The 23,473-nt window shown below is 45.4% G+C and overlaps 1 protein-coding gene across 3 annotated transcripts; it reads right to left on the bottom strand.

The window, feature by feature from the left end:
* Positions 1-299: 299 nt before the first annotated feature.
* Positions 300-15,132, bottom strand: si:ch211-79m20.1 (transcription activator MSS11). Of its 3 annotated transcripts, XM_013135226.4 has the most exons (8): positions 14,567-15,132; positions 14,334-14,458; positions 7,658-7,760; positions 5,910-5,981; positions 5,559-5,752; positions 3,226-4,381; positions 2,660-2,833; positions 300-2,543 (listed from the first exon to the last, which is right to left on the bottom strand). In XM_013135226.4, exons 2-7 carry the CDS (start codon positions 14,400-14,402, stop codon positions 2,670-2,672), a joined length of 1,758 nt encoding a protein of 585 aa, XP_012990680.2. In that variant the 5' UTR covers positions 14,403-14,458; positions 14,567-15,132; the 3' UTR covers positions 300-2,543; positions 2,660-2,669. The 3 variants fall into 3 exon arrangements, with proteins under 3 accessions (XP_012990680.2, XP_012990679.2, XP_019904987.2); XM_013135225.4 differs by having other exon boundaries at positions 14,334-15,132; XM_020049428.3 differs by lacking the exons at positions 14,334-14,458; positions 14,567-15,132 and adding an exon at positions 13,850-13,870.
* Between the last annotated feature and the right edge of the window lie 8,341 nt (positions 15,133-23,473).

The raw sequence follows: 23,473 nt of genomic DNA, 5'->3' as shown, positions 1-23,473 counted from the left end.
ACATCCATGGGTTGCTAAGTAACCATCCCAACTACTACCAAACGTTAATGGTGACATAACTGTTTTCAGGCTGCGCTGTCATAGTCACAGTTTAGGACCGGGCTGTAACTTGAGCATGACACGCATATAGACATGCAAGTGAGCACATGAAAACAGACACATGCACACGTACATACACCCACACACACACACGTACATGCTGCGTGACACCATTTCATTCTATATATGTAGTCTTGTGTGTGTGTGTGTGTGTGTGTGTGTGTGTGTGTCAAAGTCAAAAAGGGAAAGCTGATACCCACTTTACATTAATATAATTCTGGCCTTTATATTTATATTAAAAATAGCATTAATTCAACAATTACATTATACAACCATAATAACCATCAGCAACAATAATTACACTTAGGAACAAGAGAATGACACATCCTCCATTTTAAATAAGTTAAGAAAAAGGGAAATAAAAAATAAGCTTTTTTAAAATAATCTACTGTACATACAGTGTTGGCTAACCATTGTCTCTCATAGCATGTCCCCTTTCTCTGAAAACAGAAAAACAGCCTTTTGAGACTTTTGAAAAAGTCTATTTCTCTCACAACCCCTCTAAACCTCTTCAGCAGTTGGTGAATTCCTGGTCCAATAAGAGCATGCTTCATGAAAACAAATCCATATGGCGAAACATTGCTGGAACTGAGGCGTTAGCGATAACTACAAAGTTTTATTACAAAGTGCACAGCTGTTTTCTTTAAATCACATTTTAAATCATCTTTATTTTCTCCAATTAAATGTTTTCTCAGTGGTGGGTATTCACAGCAAGGTCAACGTCAGATGTTGGCTCGACTGGAAAATCATCTTTAAATGAAAAGCTCGCTATAACGCGGCTCTAGGCTGGATCCAACTAAATCCTCCCCCCACAAACTCTCCTGTGCTTCCTTAATTTGGTAGCCTGGGGGCTACACTGGTGCTACATTCGACAACGCTACACAGCATGTTAGACTAAACGCTACGCAAGACATAGACAACGGGCTAGGCTATAGCAGGACAACACAAATCCCAGGCTATGTTGAGTTCAAGGATAAAGCTGATGGTGGCTAAAATAGTCAGATCTACAGTTCCGTTGAATCTCTGTCATACGAGTAGTCTACATGTTCTTCATCTGCTTTCCCTGTTCGTTTTCACGGTCTTCCTGATCCATACTGTATCACCACATCCTACAGTTCTATACTTAATCTGTATCTATGTTTTACAATTCAATGACCTATCAGTATCTATAGCTTCCTGTTGCATACTGTATCCGAATCTATCTCTTCCAGTTCTGTACAATATTAGTATGTAGGTCTTCCAGTTCTGTACAGTATCAGCAGCTATGTTATCCAGTTCTAAACGGTATCAGTATCTACAGTATTCAGTTCAATGTTCTGTCCAGTGTTTAACTTACTCCAGTGTTTTGACAGGTTTGACATAGTGTTGCAAAACACCTGCCGCTGTCCTGATGTTACCAGGGTTTTCTGAAATGTTGTTTAGATAATTCTGGATTTCTTTATGAATCTTACAGCTGGGATTCGTGGATCTATTTCTCCGGGGCAAAGTACCCAGAAGCCCCCCTGGTTATGGGCCAGTAGATGTGGACAGAGGATGTACTGTCCTGTGGTGACATCCTCATGTTTACGTGTGAAATGTCCTGAGCCTGTACTTGCACTCTCAGTGCTTCGCCTCCTCCGTTTAATTGTTCCTAGTTCCAGTCATGTTTCCAGTACAGTTACACCAGCGACACCAGTCAAACCCAGAGCAGAAATCAGTTTCTCTGAGAACAATGGCAAGTCCATTCCAGTGACCAAAAACAAAAAACCCAGCCCTGCATTGTCTTTTGTATGGCACGGAGAACAATTTTGGGCCAATGGGATTTGCTTTCTACACTCTGCATCCAATCAGTAGTCTTTCAGGAGAAAAGGTCTTGTGTCATGGCATCTAAATCAACCACTCAAAGGCTGTTGCAAGCATTCCAGATAACATCGGCATACACCCTTTACAAGTCAACTGTCCAATCAGCATCCGGTTTTCAAACACGTCGTTTCACGAACCATCTTTTCCAAAGGTGACATCAGCGTTTAACATCCAGAACAATGTCCTTTGCAAGGAGTCTCTGAGATTGTGCATTGTCTGTCTTTTATTTTTAATAAAGCTAGATAGTTTTGAATAGGAACATCCTGTTTAGCAGGCACCAGCCCTTGTACGGGATGCAAAACTTGCCGCGGAAATGTCCGTTAGCATAGCTAGCAGCAGCGTTTGATGCAGCCTGCAGTAAAGTTCGTTAATTAGCATAGCCAGCAGCAGAGTCCTTTAGCGCTGCGTGTCTCTGTTTTGTCCTCTTTGAGATCGCGGCCAGCCTCTTTTCTCTCAGAATTCCTCGTTTCACTTCTGGGACGTGTTCGCCGGGGCGTGGGATGGAAAGTCGAAGTTGTGAGCCCCTCCGTTCGGGCCCGCTTGTTTCTGCTCAGTGAACAGGACCCCTGGGTGTGTCTGGCAGACACAGAGGCCCCAGATGCCTGTGGGAAGAAAGAAGTGGGTTACAGTGGACCTTTCTCGTGCTGTTCCTGGTCTCCCGGTGCGCTTTGCCGGTCTCCTCCCCGCGCTCCCCTCCCTCACCTCTGGCCCTCCTCACCTTCGTCTCCCTACATGATCATGGCTCGGAGAGAGGCCTTGCTGATTCGGCCGCGGTGTTTCCGCCTCCTCCTCCGTCCGCGTGGCAGGGCGGGCCTGAAGGGGCGCTCGGGCGGCCGGGACGGGGTGCTGGACGGTCGGCTAGGTGCCCTGCTCAGCGGTAACGTTGGCGGCACTGAGATGGAGGGTAGAGAGAAAAGGAGGAGGGGGTGGGGGGTGGGAGGGACGAGGGACGAGAGAAACAGGGGGAAGGAAAATGGCTGTTTCAGAGCAAATACAGGAGTGAAGGCCATGTGTTGTAATGACCTCGGAGACACCTGTAACAATGTCCGCAACCCACATCACACTTCTTTCTGCTAGGAACCAGTATTAACAGGAACCAAAGGTTCAGGTCCCACGTTGCTACTGGGAAGGAAGGAATGGCAGGACACAGGCTATAATCATATAAAAATCTACAGCATATAGGAACCAAGAGGAAACGTTTCCTTTCTTCATAGCCATTCCGGGGTAACCTCAACTGTCACAGGGGTACATAGTTAATGACACACATACACTGAGTCTCATTACCTGGTCGTTGCATGGCGGTGTCTGTCTGCGTCTGAGACGGACGATGAAGACTATGCCTCTGTTGGTGAGGAAGATGAGGACTAGGAAGGTAAGGCTGTTGTTTCTGATCAGTGTCCTGTAAGAGTTCAAGAAGTTTCTTCCTCCTCTCTTCCTCTGGGGCGGAGTCGCCCTGATTTGTCGGCTCTGAGCCTAGGTGTCTGTGATTGGTTGACTCAGAGAGTCTTTGTTCCTGACTGGTCAGCTCTTTCTGGCTGTGCCGCTCTTTATCATTCTCGTTTCTGTGACCGATGACGTCTTTCTCCGCCTGTCTCTGATTTGTGACCTCTGTATGCTTGTGTGTGTCTCTATTGGTCGCCTCTGGCACTGAATCTTTCTCAATGGCTGGTTCTGTGTTGCCACTGTCCTGTTCTGGTTTGCGATTGGCCGGGTGCTTTGTGTCAGGTGGTCCACTGCTATCTGACTGGAGCGTGTCATGTCTGTATTGAGTCATGGGCTCCGGCTCTTGGCTGTATGGATGGTTCTGTTGTAGATTTTGTTGTTGCTGTTGATGTTGGTATTGTTGTTGTTGTTGTTGTTTATATGGCCGCTGTTGATGTTGGTATTGTTGTTGCTGATAGCGTTGCTGCTGTTGCAATTCCTGCTGTCTTTGCACCTCCGCCGCCCTGTCGCCCCCGTCGGGCTGTGCGACCGTGTGCGCGTCGGTGTGTGTGCGTCGGTGAGTGTGTGACCCCCCATCCCCACTTCTCCCCCCCTCATACCCGCTGCCATGCCCCAGGGGGGCGTCCGACAGGAGACCACCCTGTGCCATAGGCTGTGTCTGTGTGTGTGTCGCCGGGTGGGTGTGTGTCCTGGCCGCGGCCCCCGCCGTGGTGTGTGTGTGAGACGCCGTGTACTTGGACTGCCACTGTCTCTCCATCTGCTCCCTGTCGTCCAGGTGAAACCTCTGATTGGCCTTCATGTCGTCATGGCGATGAAGTTCCTGCTTGTAGAGGGACGGGGGTTTGGGGGTGAGCCGGGCGGGGGGAGTTGGCGGGGGGCTTCGGGTGAGGGCCGCGGAGGAGGTGTGCGACTGACAGCGGCAGGAGGCGTGGTCTTCTACGGGGATCACAGCCGTGTCGTAGTGGGCCCTCTTGTCGATGTACTGGATCCTTGTGACCTGGGGGAGGAGAAATGAGGGAGATGGGGGAAAGAGAGATAAAGGGTCAGGGAGGAGAGAGGAAGTGGGAGGGGGTAAATGTATCATACTTTTCTAATTCTGGTGGGTAGGTTACGTATATAGCTGTGTAGATTATGTATAAAGCTGTGTAGGTTATGCATAGAGCTGTGTAGACTATGTATAGAGCTGTGTAGGTTATGCATAGAGCTGTGTAGGTTATGCATAGAGCTGTATAGGTTATGTATAGAGCTGTGTAGGTTATGCATAGAGCTGTGTAGACTATGTATACAGCTGTGTAGGTTATGCATAGAGCTGTGTAGACTATGTATAGAGTTGTGTAAGTTATGCATAGAGCTGTGTAGGTTATGCATAGAGCTGTGTAGGTTATGTATTAAGCTGTCTAGGTTATGTATAGAGCTGTGTGGGGTAAGTATAGAGCTGTGTAGATTATGTATAGAGCTGTGTAGGTTATGTATAGAGCTGTGTAGGTTATGCATAGAGCTGTGTAGACTATGTATACAGCTGTGTAGACTATGTATACAGCTGTGTAGGTTATGCATAGAGCTGTGTAGACTATGTATAGAGTTGTGTAGGTTATGCATAGAGCTGTGTAGGTTATGCATAGAGCTGTATAGGTTATGTATTAAGCTGTCTAGGTTATGTATAGAGCTGTGTGGGGTAAGTATAGAGCTGTGTAGGTTATGTATAGTGCTGTTGGTTATTTAAAGAGCTGTGTAGGTTATGCATAGAGCTGTGTAGGTTATGTATAGTGCTGTGTAAGTTATTTAAAGAGCTGTGTAGGTTATGTATAGAGCTGTGTAGGTTATGCATAGAGCTGTGTAGGTTATGTATAGAGCTGTGTAGGTTATTTAAAGAGCTGTGTAGGTTATGCACAGAGCTGTGTAGGTTATGCATAGAGCTGTATAGGTTATGTATAGAGCTGTGTAGGTTATGTATAGAGCTGTGTAGGTTATGTATAGAGCTGTATAGGTTATGTATAGAGCTGTGTAGGTTATGTATAGAGCTGTGTAGGTTATGTATAGAGCTGTGTAGGTTATGCATAGAGCTGTATAGGTTATGTATAGAGCTGTGTAGGTTATGTATAGAGCTGTGTAGGTTATGTATAGAGCTGTGTCCAGGTATATCTGGTAGAGGTCTGTCCAGTGTCTGTCCACACCTGTAGGTATCTGGTCTGAAGGGTACTGGGGACGCACTGCATCAACCTGCTGTTACAGCAGCCGGAGCACCTCTGGACCTCCACACACGGAGGCCACAGCAGGAAGTTGGCGTTGCGTCTGTCCAGCATGGCCCTGGTGATCTCCATGACCTCCGTCCGGACCTTACACACCGCCTGCTGGGCTGGCTGGGCATCTACGGGGGGGTCAAGTCCATGTGAGTACAGGAGGGAGGGAGGGGCTCAGACAGACGGACAGGCAAGGCAGGCCGCTAGGCAGGCAAGCGGACGGACAGACTGAGACAGACAGACAATATGGTTGATAGACAGACAGACAAAAGACAGTTCACTTACCAAGGTTTCTTTTATATCTTCCATGTGTTTCATTTGAATAGATCTCATTGGACGACAGCTCGATAGGCTCCTCTAAAAGTGATGAAAGAAAGGGGGAGGAAAATGGACAGACAGAGGGATGAAAGAAAGGAGATAACTTAAGATTATTATTTCAGTGGTTATATTGTCTGTTTACACAAAAATCCATCTTTGTAAATGTTGAAAGCCAAGTCAAGCTACAATGGTCTTTGGGTCCAGCTGTAGCCTAACAGTGTAAGTCTGTGCCAGTGACCTAATCATTGTTAACCACACAAAGGAAATCTTTTTTTTCTAAAACAATCACAGTCTATTTTCGGCCACAATTTGTCTGTAAGCTGTCAGGAATGTGTGTGACTGGAGATATGAGTGCGTAGAATGTGTGTGTTTGGCGTCCGAGCTTTGTGGGTGTAGCAGAATAGTCTGTAGATTGCTTTATTAATACATGTCTGTTTTGGTCTGTACGATATACATCAGTTCTGTCATTGTGAACTATTGTATTTCCAATCTACATGATTTCGTTCTAGACTATTTGTAAGACCATTCTGTTTCATTTCTTTTTTAAATCACAAATATATTTAACCGTGACGCAACCTTTCCATTTCTCCATTTTCTCCATAGGCATGAATGGGCCTGCCTGAAACCATCAACATGCCATATTAAACTCGCTTTAATCTCTGTGCCTAAACAATATAGCTGCTCAAATGTGGGAAAGATAAGGGTCTCTCAGACACTGTGTGAGCGTTTACATACACCCACAAAAAAAGCTCACATACTTAGGTCTTCACTGCCCCAAAGTCCCAACACTGAGAATACAGGCCTACACACAACCCTCTGCAGCCAGGATCACACACACACACACACACACAATTTCAAACTTTCATTCAAGTGAGGAAAGGAAACCCAACGGTTTTCCAATTTTTCTCAATAACTGTACCGCCAACCGAATTTTGCTCAGCCCGGAGCAGCCTTGCCCTAAACCAAACCACTAATGCCTCACCCTAACCCTGAAACCAAACCAGTAATGCCTAACCCTAACCCAGAAACCAAACCAGTAATGCCTAACCCTAACCCCGAAACCAAACCAGTAATGCCTAACCCTAACCCAGAAACCAAACCAGTAATGCCTAACCCTAACCCAGAAACCAAACCAGTAATGCCTAACCCTAACACCGAAACCAAACCAGTAATGCCTAACCCTAACCCCGAAACCAAACCACTAATGCCTAACCTAAACCATAACCTTAACCCCAAGCCTAAAACTCCTATTCTGTCCTCAAGGACCGGCCAAGAAGTCCTCACTTCTCCAAATGGCGTAAACCTCGAACTGGTCCTCAATCTGACAGGCGGTAAAGTGGCAGCAGACGGCCAGAGGACTCTGGGGTGGTGGAACAATGCCCCGTCCTGTGTGAGGGCACGTCTCTCTGCTGGTCTCCGGCTGCTTCAAGGGTCACCAACATTGTCTGGCTTTCCCTCTGCACCACTGTTCGGTGGCTGCTGCTGAATACTGCCGAGACTCTCTCTCTCGCACACACACACACACGCACACACGCACACGCAATCGCACACGCGCACGCACACGCACAGACACACCTTCACACCCTGCTTTGCATTCCTAGGGTGTCAGCCATGCTGGGGCAAAGCAACATGCCTGACTTCTAGACCTCTATGTGCTGTTATAACTACTCACACAATGACTGTAGGTGTGTGTGTGTGTGTGACGGCATCTTTACCTATGGAGTTTGTCTCCTGCTCCAACAGCTGTTGTAGCTCCTGCATTGACGAGATAGGACTGTTCCTCACCAACTCAACCAACGATGGGGGGAGAGGGTCCCCCTGTTTGAAAGAGGGAGAGAGAGAGAGGGGGAGGAGAAAGAGAGGGGCACAGAGGGGGATAGAGAGGAGAGAGGTTAATATTTAGCCACCACGTCTAATCCATATGGTGCACTACTTCTGATGGCCCGGTCTGGTCAAATGTAGTGCACTACATCTGATGGCCCGGTCTGGTCAAATGTAGTGCACTACATCTGATGGCCCGGTCTGGTGAAACGTAGTGCACTACTTCTGATGGCCCAGTCTTGTCTAAGGTAGGGCACCTCATCTCATCCAACGTAGGGGACTGTGGGTGATCTAGGATCGTTTGTGGTCTCCTCCGATTTCACTTCCTTCTGAAGAGGATAGATGAGGAAGCGTCTCACTGTTGTCAGCGGTTGTTGTGGCTGTTGTTACTCTCCCTGTCTCTCTGTTTACCCCAAATCATGGCCCCGGTTCCCCATAGCACCCACCACCCCTCTGTGGCCAGGATAAAATGTGACAGACACTTCTGTTATTATTTGCTCATTTTCCACTTGCTTTGGCAAATGTAAACAAATGTTTCCCATGACAATGAAACCCAGTGGAGAGAGACTGATAGAAAGGCAGAAAGAAAGAGACAAAGAGACAGAATGAGACAGAGAGAGAGGTGTCTGTAAATTGCTAGGAGCAATCCTCTTAACTGTCTGTATTGCTATGAGCAATACCCAGTAAATCTGTCTATGACTCATAGTCAACCCTCAACATCTTCCACATCACACACAGAGAAGGCTAGTGGAGTCTTAGGTGTACTGTGTGAATGTGTGTGTGTATCCGAACAGTCGTTCCACTGTCGTGTGCTTGAAAGACTACAACAGCATATCACGCCCACCAGGCACCTTCATGAACACTCTGTCCTACAATGACGTCATCACCCCTATGTTCTATAATGACGTCATCACCCCTCTGTTCTATAATGACGTCATCACCCCTCTGTTCTATAATGATATAATGACGTCATCACCCCTCTGTTCTATAATGACGTCATCACCCCTCTGTTCTATAATGATATAATGACGTCTTCACCGCTCTGTTCTATAATGACGTCTTCACCCCTCTGTTCTATAATGACGTCTTCACCCCTCTGTTCTATAATGACGTCATCACCCCTCTGTTCTATAATGATATAATGACGTCTTCACCGCTCTGTTCTATAATGACGTCTTCACCCCTCTGTTCTATAATGACGTCTTCACCCCTCTGTTCTATAATGACGTCATCACCCCTCTGTTCTATAATAACGTCTTCAGCCCTCTGTTCTATAATGACTTCTTCACCCCTCTGTTCTATAATGATGTCGTCAGCCCTCTGTTCTATAATGACTTCTTCACCCCTCTGTTCTATAATGATTTCGTCAGCCCTCTGTTCTACAATGATGTCTTCACCCCTCTGTTCTATAATGACGTCATCACCCCTCTGTTCTATAATGACTTCTTCACCCCTCTGTTCTATAATGATGTCGTCAGCCCTCTGTTCTATAATGACTTCTTCACCCCTCTGTTCTGTAATGATGTCGTCAGCCCTCTGTTCTACAATGATGTCTTCACCCCTCTGTTCTATAATGACATCTTCACCCCTCTGTTCTATAATGATGTCGTCAGCCCTCTGTTCTATAATGACTTCTTCACCCCTCTGTTCTATAATGATGTCGTCCGCCCTCTGTTCTACAATGATGTCTTCACCATCCTGTTCTATGATTATGGCTCCACCCACCTGCTCAACCCCTGCATGTATAATACACGGACCAACTCTCCCTCCCTCCCAACCCATTCTTTTGCCCCCGCTCATTCTCCCCCCCTCGCTCTTTAGGGTGGCTGGTGGTGGTCTGGACACCTGGTTGTGTTTCACAAGCGTCTGACTGACCCAGTTACTAGTGTGGAACACACAGACACACACACACACACACACCCTTCTAACCACTTAACCATGGAGTCACTGGGTTTCTCATTGGAGAGTGTGTCGGCTAGAAAACCCACAACCACTTTTTCATTCACAAGTTGACATGGTGTCATTACATTGACAGTGTGTAGCGAAAAAGAAACGCACTGTAGCCCGAGTTTGGAATCACCTCACGGTGTTGGTACCTGTTGCTACTAAACAGACTGCATCTGATCTAGGCAAAATCCACATTCTAGTCAAACACCAGGGACCTGTTTTACAGACACAGTTTAAGCCCAGTCCAGGACTTAAAAAACAAGCTCAATGGAGTTTTCTTTTGAACTAGATTTTTTTTTGGCCCTAGACTAAGTTTAATCTGTGTCTGGGAAACCCGCCCTACGAGTTAAACAGCTGTCCTTTTCTCTAGAAGTAAAAAGAAGTATAGGAAAATGATGTAATAATAACTAGTTCTGCAAAAGAGCTAAATCATTCTCAAATGATCCCTTATTTACTTACTTCCTTCATTGTTAAAGGATGATTATCTCCAAAATCTTCCATATTCGTACTTTCTCAGTCCATAATTGTTTTTAATATTGACAGTGCTTGAGTTCCGTAAACGTTGTTGGAATCACGCTCAAATAACAGTTGAATGTTCAACGTTAGGTTTAAAGTTAATGTTTCCCCAATCATTTCGAACAGAAACCCATAGCTGTCAATTCTGAGTTGCGTTTTTCTAAAATGTCGTAAATGATGTTTCCTACATACAGGTCAGATGGCCTATTAACAGATACCGTTACAATCACGTTTCCCACCGTTAGTTTGTGCGCGCGTGTGTGCGTGCGCGCGTGTGTGTGCGTGCGCGTGTGTGTGTGTGTGCGCGTGTGTCTACAGGGGCCAAGGGGTTTCCATGGGAGGACGCTGTGTGTGGATTGGCATAGGAGAAAGGTGACGTGCAAAGGAACGGAATTAACAGGCCAGCTGACCGCTGACACACACACACACACACACACACACACACATGTGCACAACCTCAAATAGAACCTCCAAATGGCCAACCGGCTGTACTGCTATTTTCCTATGCTTAGCAGAAAGACACACACAGGAGGGGAATCAACAGTGTGAGTTGACACAGAAAGGCCAATGACAACCACTCACTGTATCTCCTGTCTCACACCAACAAGCTATCACAGTCTCCCTCCTGAATGTGACGTTTCTCCAGTGTGGGTTGAACGACTATGGGCGAACAGATGTCTAATTTCGACCGGGAACTGGCCCAACTAGATACACACACGCACCAGGTCCTAGCAAACACACACTCGCACACAAACACACATCGTGATGAGACAGATGCTGATTCTAGCTGTGGGTAGTCAGTATTTTCTCAGCGCCAGTGCTTTTGCTGAAGCACAGCATATGCACACGCTCTGACCAGACCTGGGTGAATAAAATAAGTCCACGTGTTTTGATAGATCCTCTCCTAGAAATTCAGAGATTTATTTCAATACTCTACACACTGGTGGCTTAGGAATCAAATACAGTGACGCGTTGAGCTTCCCTTTTCACTGGAGCAATGCCGGACACACACACACACACAACAAACACGAGTCACAATGCACACACATGCACACACACAATTACACACGTGCAGACGTGTACACACACAGTGGCTGAAATCCCAGGCCAGCAGGGTCACTTGCAGATTATATGGGGTTCTTATGTAAAATGGATCAAAAACCTGCCATGCGACTGTCCTGCACACTGTAGTGTCTGTTTGTCTATGTGTGTGTGTAAGTGCAACTGAGCAGGGTCACTTTTTAAATGCAATCTGTTAAATTATCAGTTGCCTGTCAAAAATATGACTCATTAATGTAGCTATTGGATCACTCAAAGTCATTATGTTAATCAGATTAGTCCTGCTTTAGGAGACATTGGTCTTTGGGTAAGGATGTTAACAACATCAGCATGGTCCCTGGGTAAAGATGTGAGCTACAGCAGCATGGTCCCTAGGTAAGGATGTGAGCTGCCGCAGCATGGTCCCTGGGTAAGGATGTGAACTAGATCAGCATGGTCCCTGGGTAAGGATGTGAACTAGATCAGCATGGTCCCTGGGTAAGGATGTTAACTACATCAGCATGGTCCCTGGGTAAGGATGTGAGCTAGATCAGCATGGTCCCTGGGTAAGGATGTGAGCTAGATCAGCATGGTCCCTGGGTAAGGATGTGAGCTAGATCAGCATGGTCCCTGGGTAAGGATGTGAGCTAGATCAGCATGGTCCCTGGGTAAGGATGTGAGCTAGATCAGCATGGTCCCTGGGTAAGGATGTGAGCTAGATCAGCATGGTCCCTGGGTAAGGATTAGAGCTAGATCAGCATGCGTGGTCCCTGGGTAAGGATGTGAGCTAGATCAGCATGGTCCATGGGTAAGGATGTGAGCTAGATCAGCATGGCCCCTGGGTAAGGATGTGAGCTAGATCAGCATGGTCCCTGCACAATAAATGTTGAAGCTAGGAATGAAATTATGGGTTAATAATGAACAACTCCGGTCACACGATCATCCATCTAAAATCTCCTTCCAACTCAAAACTCCCCTTTTGGTTCAGAACGGAGACTCCTAATTTAGGGGCACGCCCTGCGGGGGGGGATAAGTTCTGTCTTATAGAGGGTTAAAAATCAAGAGTATCTTCACTAATGCCTCTAGTTGCTCAGTGTTAAAGTGAACTTGAGACAAATTCCACACCTGGACAAACATCTAATGAAGGTGTGGATGTGGTGTGCAGAATCTGCTCTGATTAGGTCGACTCGTTCAGGTGGAACACGTAGAAATGTCACCCTTTTTTCAGAGCTGAATGCCACCGAGGGAGGGGGAAATGTGTCATAATGTGTTCTCTTACGCAAACCCACGTTTCTGTGGTACTTTGCTTGCATTACGTTCTGATGGATAATAGACATCACAATGGATGTGATGGCTGTTTTCGGTGTAGTGATAGAAATATGGTGTAAGAAAACGATTAAGGTCTAAGAGAATGTCAATAGGGGATTTACACAACCCCCAACACACACATACATATATATACACACACACATACATATATACATATATATACACATATATATATACACATATATATATATACACATATATATATACACATATACATACATACATACATACATACATACATACATACATACATACATACATACATACATACATACATACATATACACACACACATATATATATACACATATATATACACATATACATATATATACACACATATACATATATACATATATATATATATATATATATATATATACATACACATATACATATACATACATATACATACACACATATATATATATATATATACATACACATATACATATATATATACATACACATATACATATACATACACATATACATATACATACACATATACATATATATATATATATCACGGCAGGAGTTTGTTTCACACACACACAGCTATACTCATCTACAGCTCCCCCCTCCCCCACATTGTGGTTGGAAACACTGTCCTCTGTTTCTAAATCCATCCAATGTTCTCTGTTTTGGCCCTGAACACACACACACATACACACACAAATATATATATACTCATACACACACCCACTCACAGATATATATATACACACAAACAGCCCTGGTAACAACACAGCTCGCTTATCTCATTGTCACAAACTGGGGCCAAAACAGAGAAGGACGATGGAGTGTTTGCCACCGCATGCTAGTGAGTAAGCTCACTGTCCAAAACCTACAAAATAGGGTATAAATAAACATGCATACCCGTTGGCTAACGGAAGATTGTATCTATGCTCTTTGGGCAGACATTTCCTCGTTAGGCACTGACTCCGTGTCAGCTTAACTCTCCCTATCGCTGTGTCGACCTCTGGAGGATGGAACACGTGAAACTGACCCCAGGACAGTGTCGTAGTGTGTGTGTGTGTGTGTGTGTGTGTGTGGGGGGGGTGTTAGGCTACACAGCATGTGGGTGACAGTAACAGCGCTGCAGGTAGCGGGCGATTTGAGTGACGTGTCCTGGCGCAGGCTGAACTCCGGGAAGCGGGCCAAATCATACTTCAGAGAAGTTGGCTGACTTTCTACATCGCAGTTGAATAATTGCAGACATAAAACACAGAAGCACAAAGATGCGTGTATATTACCTAGCACGTCAACACACGCGTACGCCAGCAAGCACTCCATCTCACACTCAACTCGGAACACAAACACACAACCGGGAATGAAACCCATTCTCAAATGCAGTCATTTTTTGTTATATTTTGACGTCTCAAATACAGTGAGAGAGTGTGCAAACCAAATAGTTGTTTGTAATGTCTGGGCTGGTATAGTTGCTTCTTCTAAATGGAAGAACACTTACTTTGTCTTATTTAATCAATCGCACACATTGAAGCCGGTAAACATACCAGTCTCAAAACATGATTTTAAAAAATCAAGGAATTACTGGGTTTTGTGGTTCTCCCACTTTGCTATCCTTAAAAATATTAGAATACACCACTAACACCCTGGATAAACGCGTTTGCTTAACATAACAATGAAATGACTGGATTGATTTAGGAGACGGTGGATGGATGTTCTCGTGGTCACTGGGGTGAAATGAATGCAAATGAGTACGCGCGTCCGTCTTACCTCAGCGCCACCGAACCGCAGACAACCCGCCACGAGCGTCGCCAGCAGCAGCAGAACCCACGAGCTCATCTTGCTGCCCAGCCTCAAGAGCCTCACGCGACCGGCTGGGCATTTATTATAGTGTCCTTAAAAACGGGACAGATTCCGTTCAGACACTGAGTATTCAAGTATCCAAATGTGTCACTTATCAGAGATGGTCTGATGTTGAGTCGCTATATCTCGCGGTGACTCACCAAGCTAGATCGTCCTTTACCAAGTTCCTTGTCTTGCAAACTAAAGTCCCAAAACAAATTATTGTTTTTCTGTGTATTATACTTAGTTCTTTTGAAAGATAAAATCAGAATCCAAGAAACAACTCAAATTCAAAATAAATGCGTAGAAGTGTAGTTTTCTGTTCCAAGTGTGTCCCGTGTTGACTCCGACTGTATGACATCCATCATTTTAGTACATCCTAAAAGCGCGTTCACAGTATCATATAGAACAGGTGGATTCCCTTAAAAACTGTATAATATAATAACTTAAATGTTATACCCAAGTAGAATATAAATGCAAGCTCGTCACTGCCATTCCACAGTCCTACAGACGGCTATTCTATCGCGTGATATTCAAATATCCACAAATCTGTTAATTTGCTAAATTAAACGAATCCAACGCGATTCTCTTGACTGCAATCTCTATCTCTCCCCCGGGTCCAAACACTGTCTGGGCTTCCCTTAAGTTGCCTGCAGGTTTGCGTTCTACCCTTCACCGTTTATCCAAGCTCCGGTTGCTTGCGTATCAGTGGTAACGACAGGACAGTGTGATGCCTTCCAAATAGAAAATTGCCTCCTCAACTTTGTTTTGCCGTCGCCCACTGTTCCCCGCCCCTTTAAGGCTGGGCTAGCATTTCCTTATTTGGAACAAGGAGAGGCTTGGTGGAGCGTGCAGAGCAGTACAGCGGTCTTAAAGGGAACATGCGTGTACTGCTGTAACTGTACAGTGCGAGACCTCGATGCCAAATGTTATCTCTTGGTGCCATGGAACAGACTCACGTTAGTTTTCACACAAAGTTAAATCAGGGTTGTACTAGCTATGTGAAGTTGTTGAGAGACTGTGTATGTTCTCTGTACATCCAACCTGATTGGCCTGTTTATTTTATTTCTTTAAGGTTATGCCCTTCACCCCAAAGGACCAAATGTCAGGATGTTTGGTACACCCGCCCAATCTCATCCTAGGAAAACACTTGCCCCAAGAACCCATAAGATAGTAGTTTTTTCGTAGTATGTTTATTCACGTAAAGATGTACTGAGGACACCGGCTTATTGTTCAGAAATCTGCCATGCTGTGCTCTTTCGTGGTCAACCCTGGCGCTGAGATCACCAAAAGACGGAAGCGCTGGCCATTGCCTTAGCGTTGCCTTAGCGTTGCCTTAGCATTGCCTTTGCACCTGATCCAACCAATAACACGTCCAACTGGAGGCTAAATATGGCTGAAGATCTTTCTTGAACGTCTGAACCCGATGAAGCATTCGTTGGTGGAATTAGGTGTATGGTGCTGGGACAAAGAAAAAAGACATCCATGGGTTCCCAGGACCAGAACAAAGAAGCACAGCTTTAGCTGAAAGATATGCATGGAAAAGGGATCAATCCAAAAGTCCTAAGTGTTGGAGCCTGTGGACAGTACAACAGTTCATGCATCCAGACAGTGTAAACCGATATTGTCCGACTCATAATGTGGCTTACGTCACTCCCACTCTGACCTCTTTTCCAGGGACATACATGCACATATACATGAATATCTGTGTGTGCGTGTGCGTGTGCGTGTGCACGGTGTGTTCCTGTTTGCATGTGTGTGTGTTTTACCTGAAAGTGTTGCCAAGGATCCCAGTTATTAATCGGCGTTCACGGAGGCCACAGGAAGTTACTCGAGCAGCGTGGCATCCTGGGGGGCTATTTTGGTGTCGTGTCGTCCCCCCCCCCTGCCCCCCCTCCCCCAACCTGCTGCATCTGCACGGCCTGAGTGACTGACACCCCCACCCCACACACGTACAAACGCACACACAAGCGCTAACACACGCACATATTTTAGATACACATTCATTCGAGTGGCGGATTGTACTGAGCTTGTTGCCACTGGATGAAATCCAAATGATACGGTGGTCCATGTATGTAATAGTCACTAGTGTGTGTGTGTGTGTGTGCATAGGTGCGTGTGTTTTTGTGGGTGTGTCGGAACTTGAAAGGGGGGATTGAGTTCAGGGTCATGCTCGCGCTCATGCCTCTATCTCCCCTCCTGATGGCATTCGTGGTGTGTCTTCGGTTTTTGAAGGAGAAAACGTGACACCGTAAAGAGCCGAAGTACAGAACTATTTTTACTTCCTGCATTGCAATAAGGTGTGTGTGTTCTGTGATTCTTCTTGATTATTCAGGTCAATATGATGTTTTAGAGGACATTTTTACCCGGAGGTCCAATAACCACTGTTAACCACTGTCCTACATCCTTTCTGAGAGACGACAACAGAAGGTGGCCCTTTTCTGAGCAGTTGTCCCAGTATTTGGTCACTTTTGGACAGCATCGTCTTGTCCGCGAGATTCATTTACATCGATATCATTTTAAACCATCTGGACGTCATTCTTGACCTCGGTGACCCGCTGAACATGTTCTGAACCTCTCAGTTTGAACGCTGCTTCTGGGCACTTCCTCATTTCAACGGTCAATGGATTTACAGAGAACTCTTTCCCAATTTCTTGTGTCCAGAATCTCTCATGTGGAAATTGCACTGCAGTTCAACAACGGGCAAAAAAGTGTTAATTCTGCGTAGAGGGGATTCGGCTGCCGGCATGTCTCTTTGCACATCGACACAAGGAGCTATTCAATATTCAAAGTGACGTCAATGTGTGTCACAGGACCGTGATCATGGTCTCCACTGTCTGACTTGAAGGTCATCTCAAACTGCACCCTCCTCCACGCTCCTTCCGATCCCTCGTCTCGTCTCTTCCGTCCGTCCTCGTGTTTCTTTCCTCGTCTTCCTTCTCCATTAGCTCAACTGGAAGTCTCCGGTCAATTAACACATTAGCAAGGTTCCGTCGGACTTTCCGATCTGATTGGTGGACTTCATTTGGCCCTCTCCTGGTGCCACTTCCTGAGTTACTGCCGGATACAGGGAACACAAACGGCTGTTGCACCTTCTCATTTGGGTTACCTCTGATCTTGATTAACCCGGAGCTAAAGTCTCACATATTGTATGTGATCGGCCGTCTGCTCAATTCAGTTCGGGTTTCATAAACCGCATATTAGGAGATGCCAGAACCTGCTCCGTACGACAGATTCTGCCCAGACAAAGGATCTCACTTCACACGCAGGACCACATTGTTCCCTGCGAATCAGGGACGGATTTAGACCTGGTGGAGGATCACTTAAAATGACACACTATTCCTCGTTTCAGAATCAGTATTACGCGTACGGTAATGGGCTCGTTCTGAGTGGGCTGGTTTCTGATCTACCTGACAAGGAATAGCATACACCTGGCGTCCCAGGTCTAAATCAGTCCCTGATTAGCGGGAAACAATGAAGGGGAAGTGGGTTATGGGTTGATGGCAGGTCAAAAGGCCAGGGAGAGGCTGGACTTAATACTGGGTGTAAGAGAGCAGTGAAAAAATCCCCTTCTCTGCTCCTTCCCCATTTGGAATGGGAATTATACATTAAATCATATTCCATATTGGGAAAAAACAACCAACAAGGACGTCTCTGATTGTTGGAGGGTTTGGTTGGCAGGCCTGCCTGAGAGGAAGTCGTGGCATTGTTACAGCTCTGTGAATCACTCCTCCGTTTCTTTCTCAAACACCGACTTTGTTTTTCAATGAGGACGAGAATGAATGAGGGAATATGCTTCTTAGGGTTGGGGTGGGGCGGGGCGGGGGGGGGGGGGGGGGGGGGGGGTTGCAGTATGGAGGGGGGGAGAACTTCATTGTCACGGAGGGAAGAGAGAGAGAGAGAGAAGCGTGAGGGGGGAGATGAGGGATGAGAGGTGAGAAAAGGGGGAGAGAGGGAGCTTGCATTGTTTGTGTTTTTCCGTGTCAACAGGAGAGGAAGTAAACCCAGCACAGCTGAACATAAAAACAACACAATGAGACGAGGTAACACGTGTGTGTGCGTGTGTGTGTGTGAAGCAGCTGCACTGCGTAATATAATCATTAAAACACACAAACTGTACCTGTATTTCACATGAGTGTATTAACAGACAGATGAGCAGAGGAAAGAGGAAAGGGCGGCCATCAGCCTAGAGGACAAGGACAGGCCGAGGGGAGGACAGGAGGAGGAGCGATGATGGACAGATCACGCTAGATGAGCACAGCCCCATATTACAAGCTGTCAGTGATTGTCTATCACAGACGTGTCCTGAATTAGTCCAGGTATCCGTCCTGCGTGACTCACGGGGATGGAGCCTGGCGCGTCCCAGTTTTCATTGCGTGTGGATGTGTGTGCATGTCTGTTTGTCTGTGTTTGTGTGCTTACTCAAACTCCTATTAAAATGAGGATCTGTTGGGTTTTATACTAAATGAGGGCCTTTGGGGGACATTGGCTGGTACTCACTTGGAAAATGCAATGTTTGTTTTTAGGTTTGTGGTTAAATTTCGGGCTTGTTACTGGATTGGGCTTAGAATTGGGGCAAGTTAAGTTATTAAAGGTTAGGTTTAGGATTAAGTTAAGTAAGGCATAATCTTGAGGTTAAGATTAGGGTTAGGGTAAGTCTTACCTTTTAACTTTTTGGTACAAATATTTCGCTGTTCAATGTAATGTGTTTGTTTGTGTGAAATGAGGGACTCAGCCACTCCAACAGGGAAAACAGGAAGTCTAGCAGAATATATTTTTCCTTGTTACTGTGGAGGCAAACACTGTTGCCATGCTTTTATTGGACGCTTCCCGAACACATCATCATCATCATCACCACCATCATGGATTGGGCTGTTCTCCGAACACAGTCGATAACAGAACTAACTGGCTGCTTCTGCTTCTTCCAATAACAGTCATCCCTCTATTCCTTGATGAAAAGGAGAGAAATACAAAGAGAGAGCGAGAGCAAGGGAGAGAGAGAGAGAGAGAGAGGGAGAGAGAGAGAGAGAGAGAGGGAGAGAGCAAGAGAGAGAAAGAATGAGAGACATGGTCCTGTAACAAGAGGATAGAATAAATCTGTAAGACTATGAATATGAATACGAGGAGGAAGGTGAAGTAAAGAGCACTTTGCCCCTCCCACCCTGACCGTCCTTATCTTAAAACTACAAAGTTGAATTACAATATCTGTAAAAAAGCATCCCAGTCCGTTCCATCCCACCCAACACCCTCCATCCCATAAAACCAAACCCTCTCCTTCCTCCCTGGATACAGCACTTTTTCCAGGATCAAATATTGACTTATTCATCTATAAATAACGAACCTTCCTCTACCTGCCTTCCAGTAATATAACTACTGACTCCGCTTCTCTTTCCATGTCACTTTCCACCTGATTACTTTGAAAGGAGCAGAAAAGGAACAGGTCAAATGTTTTATACACGTTGTTCATGCAACAAAAAGAGAAACATGAACAAGGCAAAAGACCCGGCAGGTACTTGGCAGATGTCCCAATGCTCCGTTAAAACAATTCCCTGCGGTGTGTGTGTAAACATTCCCATTTTAATGTATGGTGGTCTGTTTGGAGAACCAAGCAACATTAAAGTATCACATTTCCAAACAATGTTTCTCTGACATCCTCACACACACACCCACACGTCGTCTTTGATCTCTGTTCAGTGGGATTTTCCCACTAAGCGAGGGGAGAAGTCTCTCCCTCCCTCTGTATGACCAAAAAAAAGTATATACAAAGCATCTTTTTTCTTCTGTTTACTTTTCCGCCTCCAGTGGTTAAAGAGATTAAGTGGCCTGAGGGGCTTGACTCCCCTACTCCCTAACTCCCCCACTCCCTAACTCCCCGCTCACCCGCAAACGTCTCCTCTCTCTTCCAAGCAATGACGATGCGAGCTGTGTGAAACCATTTGCAATAGAAAAGAGACAACATGTCAAATGTTGAAACTGAGATTTTTTGGTTTTTCATTGAACAATACAGGCACATTTCTAATTTGATGCCAGCCACACATATATAAAAAAATAGGACGGGGCATCTTTACGACTGTGTTGCATCACCTCTTCTTTAAATTTGTTGCTCCAAACCAGTACATATTGTTCAGTATTAATGGTGCCTTCACAGATGTGCAAGTCATCCATGCCATGTGCACTAATTCATCCCCATACCATCACAGATGCAGGCTTTTGAACTGTGTGCTGATAAGAAGCCAGATGGTCCCTCTCCTCTTTAGTCCGGAGGATGCGGTGTCCATGATTCTCAGAAAGAATCTCAAATTTGGATTTGTCAGACCACAGTCCGGTTCTGGATCTTGTTTATGTATGGTTTCTTCTTTACATGGTCGAGTTTTAACTTGCATTTGTGGATGCAGAGACAAAATGTGTTCACAGACAATGGTTTTCAGAAGTGTTCCTGAGCCCATGCAGTGATGTCCACTACAGAATCGTGTCTGTTTTTAATGCAGTGCCACTTGAGGGCCCGAAGATCACATCAGTCCATTATTGGTTTTCTGCCTTGTCCCTTGCGTACAGAGATTCCTCCAGATTCTCTTGTATATATGATATTATGTACTTTTCAATTTTAAGTTGTGATATGTTATTCTTGAATTGTAGCACTATTTGCTCACGCAGTCTTTCACAGGTGAACAGCTCCCCATCCACACTTCTGACAGGCCCATTCTATCCATCTTCTCTGGAATGATCTTTTAATACCCAATCATGTTACAGACCTGTTGCCAATGGATCTAATTAGTTGTGAGATATTCCACCTGTTTGTTTTTGCATTACCCAGCATTTCCAGTCTCTGTCTCTGTTTTTTTAAATGTGTTGCTGATATCAAATTCAAAGTGAGCATGTATTTTCCAAGAAACAATAACATTTCTCAGTTACATCATTTGATATGTTGTCTTGGCACTATTTTCTATTGCATATGGGTTTACATGACTAGCATGTCATTGCATTGTTAGTTACATTTTACACAGTGTCCCAACGTTTTTGGAAACAGAGTTGTAGTATATAGGTTCCTATGAGGTGTGTATGTGTGTGTGTCTGTGCATGTCTCCCTATCAACCTCTCTACCAGCATACCAGCAGACATCTCTACCAGCGTACCAGCAGACATCTCTACCAGCACACGGCATGGTGCACAGACAACAACCTGGCCCTCAATGCAAAGAAAACCAAGGAGCTCATTGTGGATTACAGGACGTCTAAAGGCTGCTCTCACGGCCCGGTTCTCATCGATGGCTCTGAGATGGACCGTGTGTCCAGCTTCAAATTCCTGGGTGTCTCCGAGGACCTCTCCTGGACCCTCGACACCTCACCCCTGGTCAAAAAGGCGAAGCAGCGCCTGTACCTTTTGAGGAGGCTGAAGAAAGCCCTCTTGTCTTCCAAGATCCTTGTGAACTTTAACCGCTGCACAATCGAGAGCATTCTGACTAACTGCGCCACAGTGTGGTTTGGCGGTTGCTCCGTGGCTGACCGGATGGCGTTGCAACAGGTGGTGAAAACTGCCCAGCACATCACTGGTGCCCAGCTCCCAACCAATGTAGACCTCCAGAACATCACTGGTGCCCAGCTCCCAACCAATGTAGACCTCCAGAACATCACTGGTGCCCAGCTCCCAACCAATGTAGACCTCCAGAACAAGCGGTGTCTGCAGAGGGCGCGCGGCATCACCAGGGACCCTTCACATCCATGCCACAACCCTGTTTGCCCTCCTACCATCAGGCAGGCCGTACAGGTCTCTTCATTCCCGCACCAGCAGGCCCAGGGAACAGTTTCTTTCCATCTACTGTAACCCTGCTGAACTCTGACCCAACAGTAACCAGACCCACCCGCGCACCACTTAGTACTGCCTCTCTGGGAACTTGTTGCACTACTCTCCTTCTACTACTGGACAAAGTTCTCAGTTGTTACATACATGTGTCTACCCCGGGAACCTCATTGCTGCTATCAGGGCCGGCCGTAGGCACGAGCGACACTAGGAGAGAGGGAGCCCCCAAATCAAAATTTGCTTAGGGTCCCCAAAAGTCTAGGGCCGGCACTGGCTGCTATACCTGCATTTCAGTTGCACATTTCAGTTGCACATGCCACCTTGCACCTTCAATCTGCCATCACTGCACATTTAAAATTGCCCTTTGTACTTGCGTTTGCCTTCATTGCATAACTATATATCACACTTGTAACATACATATACTTAATACTTGTACATTTCCTGCTCTCTTCTATTTGCACTTCTGGTTAGATGCTAACTGCATTTTGTTGCACTGTACTTGTTCAATGACAATAAAGTTGAATCTAATCTAATCTAAAATACATTCCCTCTTCTTTCAAGTTTTTAATCTTTTTCAAGTTTTTAATGAAAAGAGAGGGTAAGCCAACAAATAAAAGAGTAAAAGGGTCTCCCTTGTTAACAAATCGTGTGGTTTAGTTTTCACAGATTTTCTGTTAAAGCAAATTGCTGCCTTGTAAAGATGAAACATCTGCTTTCAGCACTTCTTATAAACACACACACACACACACACGCACACACACAAACTCTGTTTATACTGGCCTCTATTCCAAAGACAAATATGAAAGTAATAATTGAAAGATTTTTTCAAGACTTAGGCACAAGGTAAACATGACTAAGGAAAACTGGCACAAGGTGAACTAAAATATTGCGTTTCTTTTTGCCTTATAGAGAATAACTTTCTGCAGTTTGTTTGGGTTCTGCCCAGAGCTCTTTCCTGAGAGGCAGTTTGCTCCACACAGTGGTAAATAGAAATGTCTCATTGGTTTTTAGGTTAAACTTTCAGCAAATGTGGTTTCATATTTACAGAAATGCCATGGGTTGAAATACATAGCTGCGAACAGAAATGTATTCAAAGAAATGTTATATCAAACCTATCGGTGATAGTGTGTGTGTGTGTGTGTGTGTGGGTGGGTGTGTAGACAGTTCTGCGAGAGTGTTGTCGGTATGTGAAAAGAGGAAGAGACAAGGGGAGGAAGGACTGATAAAGACAGAGAGACTGAAGAAGGAAAGACAAGCTGTGAGTGTCTGGC

Source organism: Esox lucius, chromosome 9 (assembly GCF_011004845.1).
Source record: "Esox lucius isolate fEsoLuc1 chromosome 9, fEsoLuc1.pri, whole genome shotgun sequence".
NCBI lineage: Eukaryota > Metazoa > Chordata > Actinopteri > Esociformes > Esocidae > Esox > Esox lucius.
This window is presented reverse-complemented; position numbering and strand designations above follow the sequence as displayed.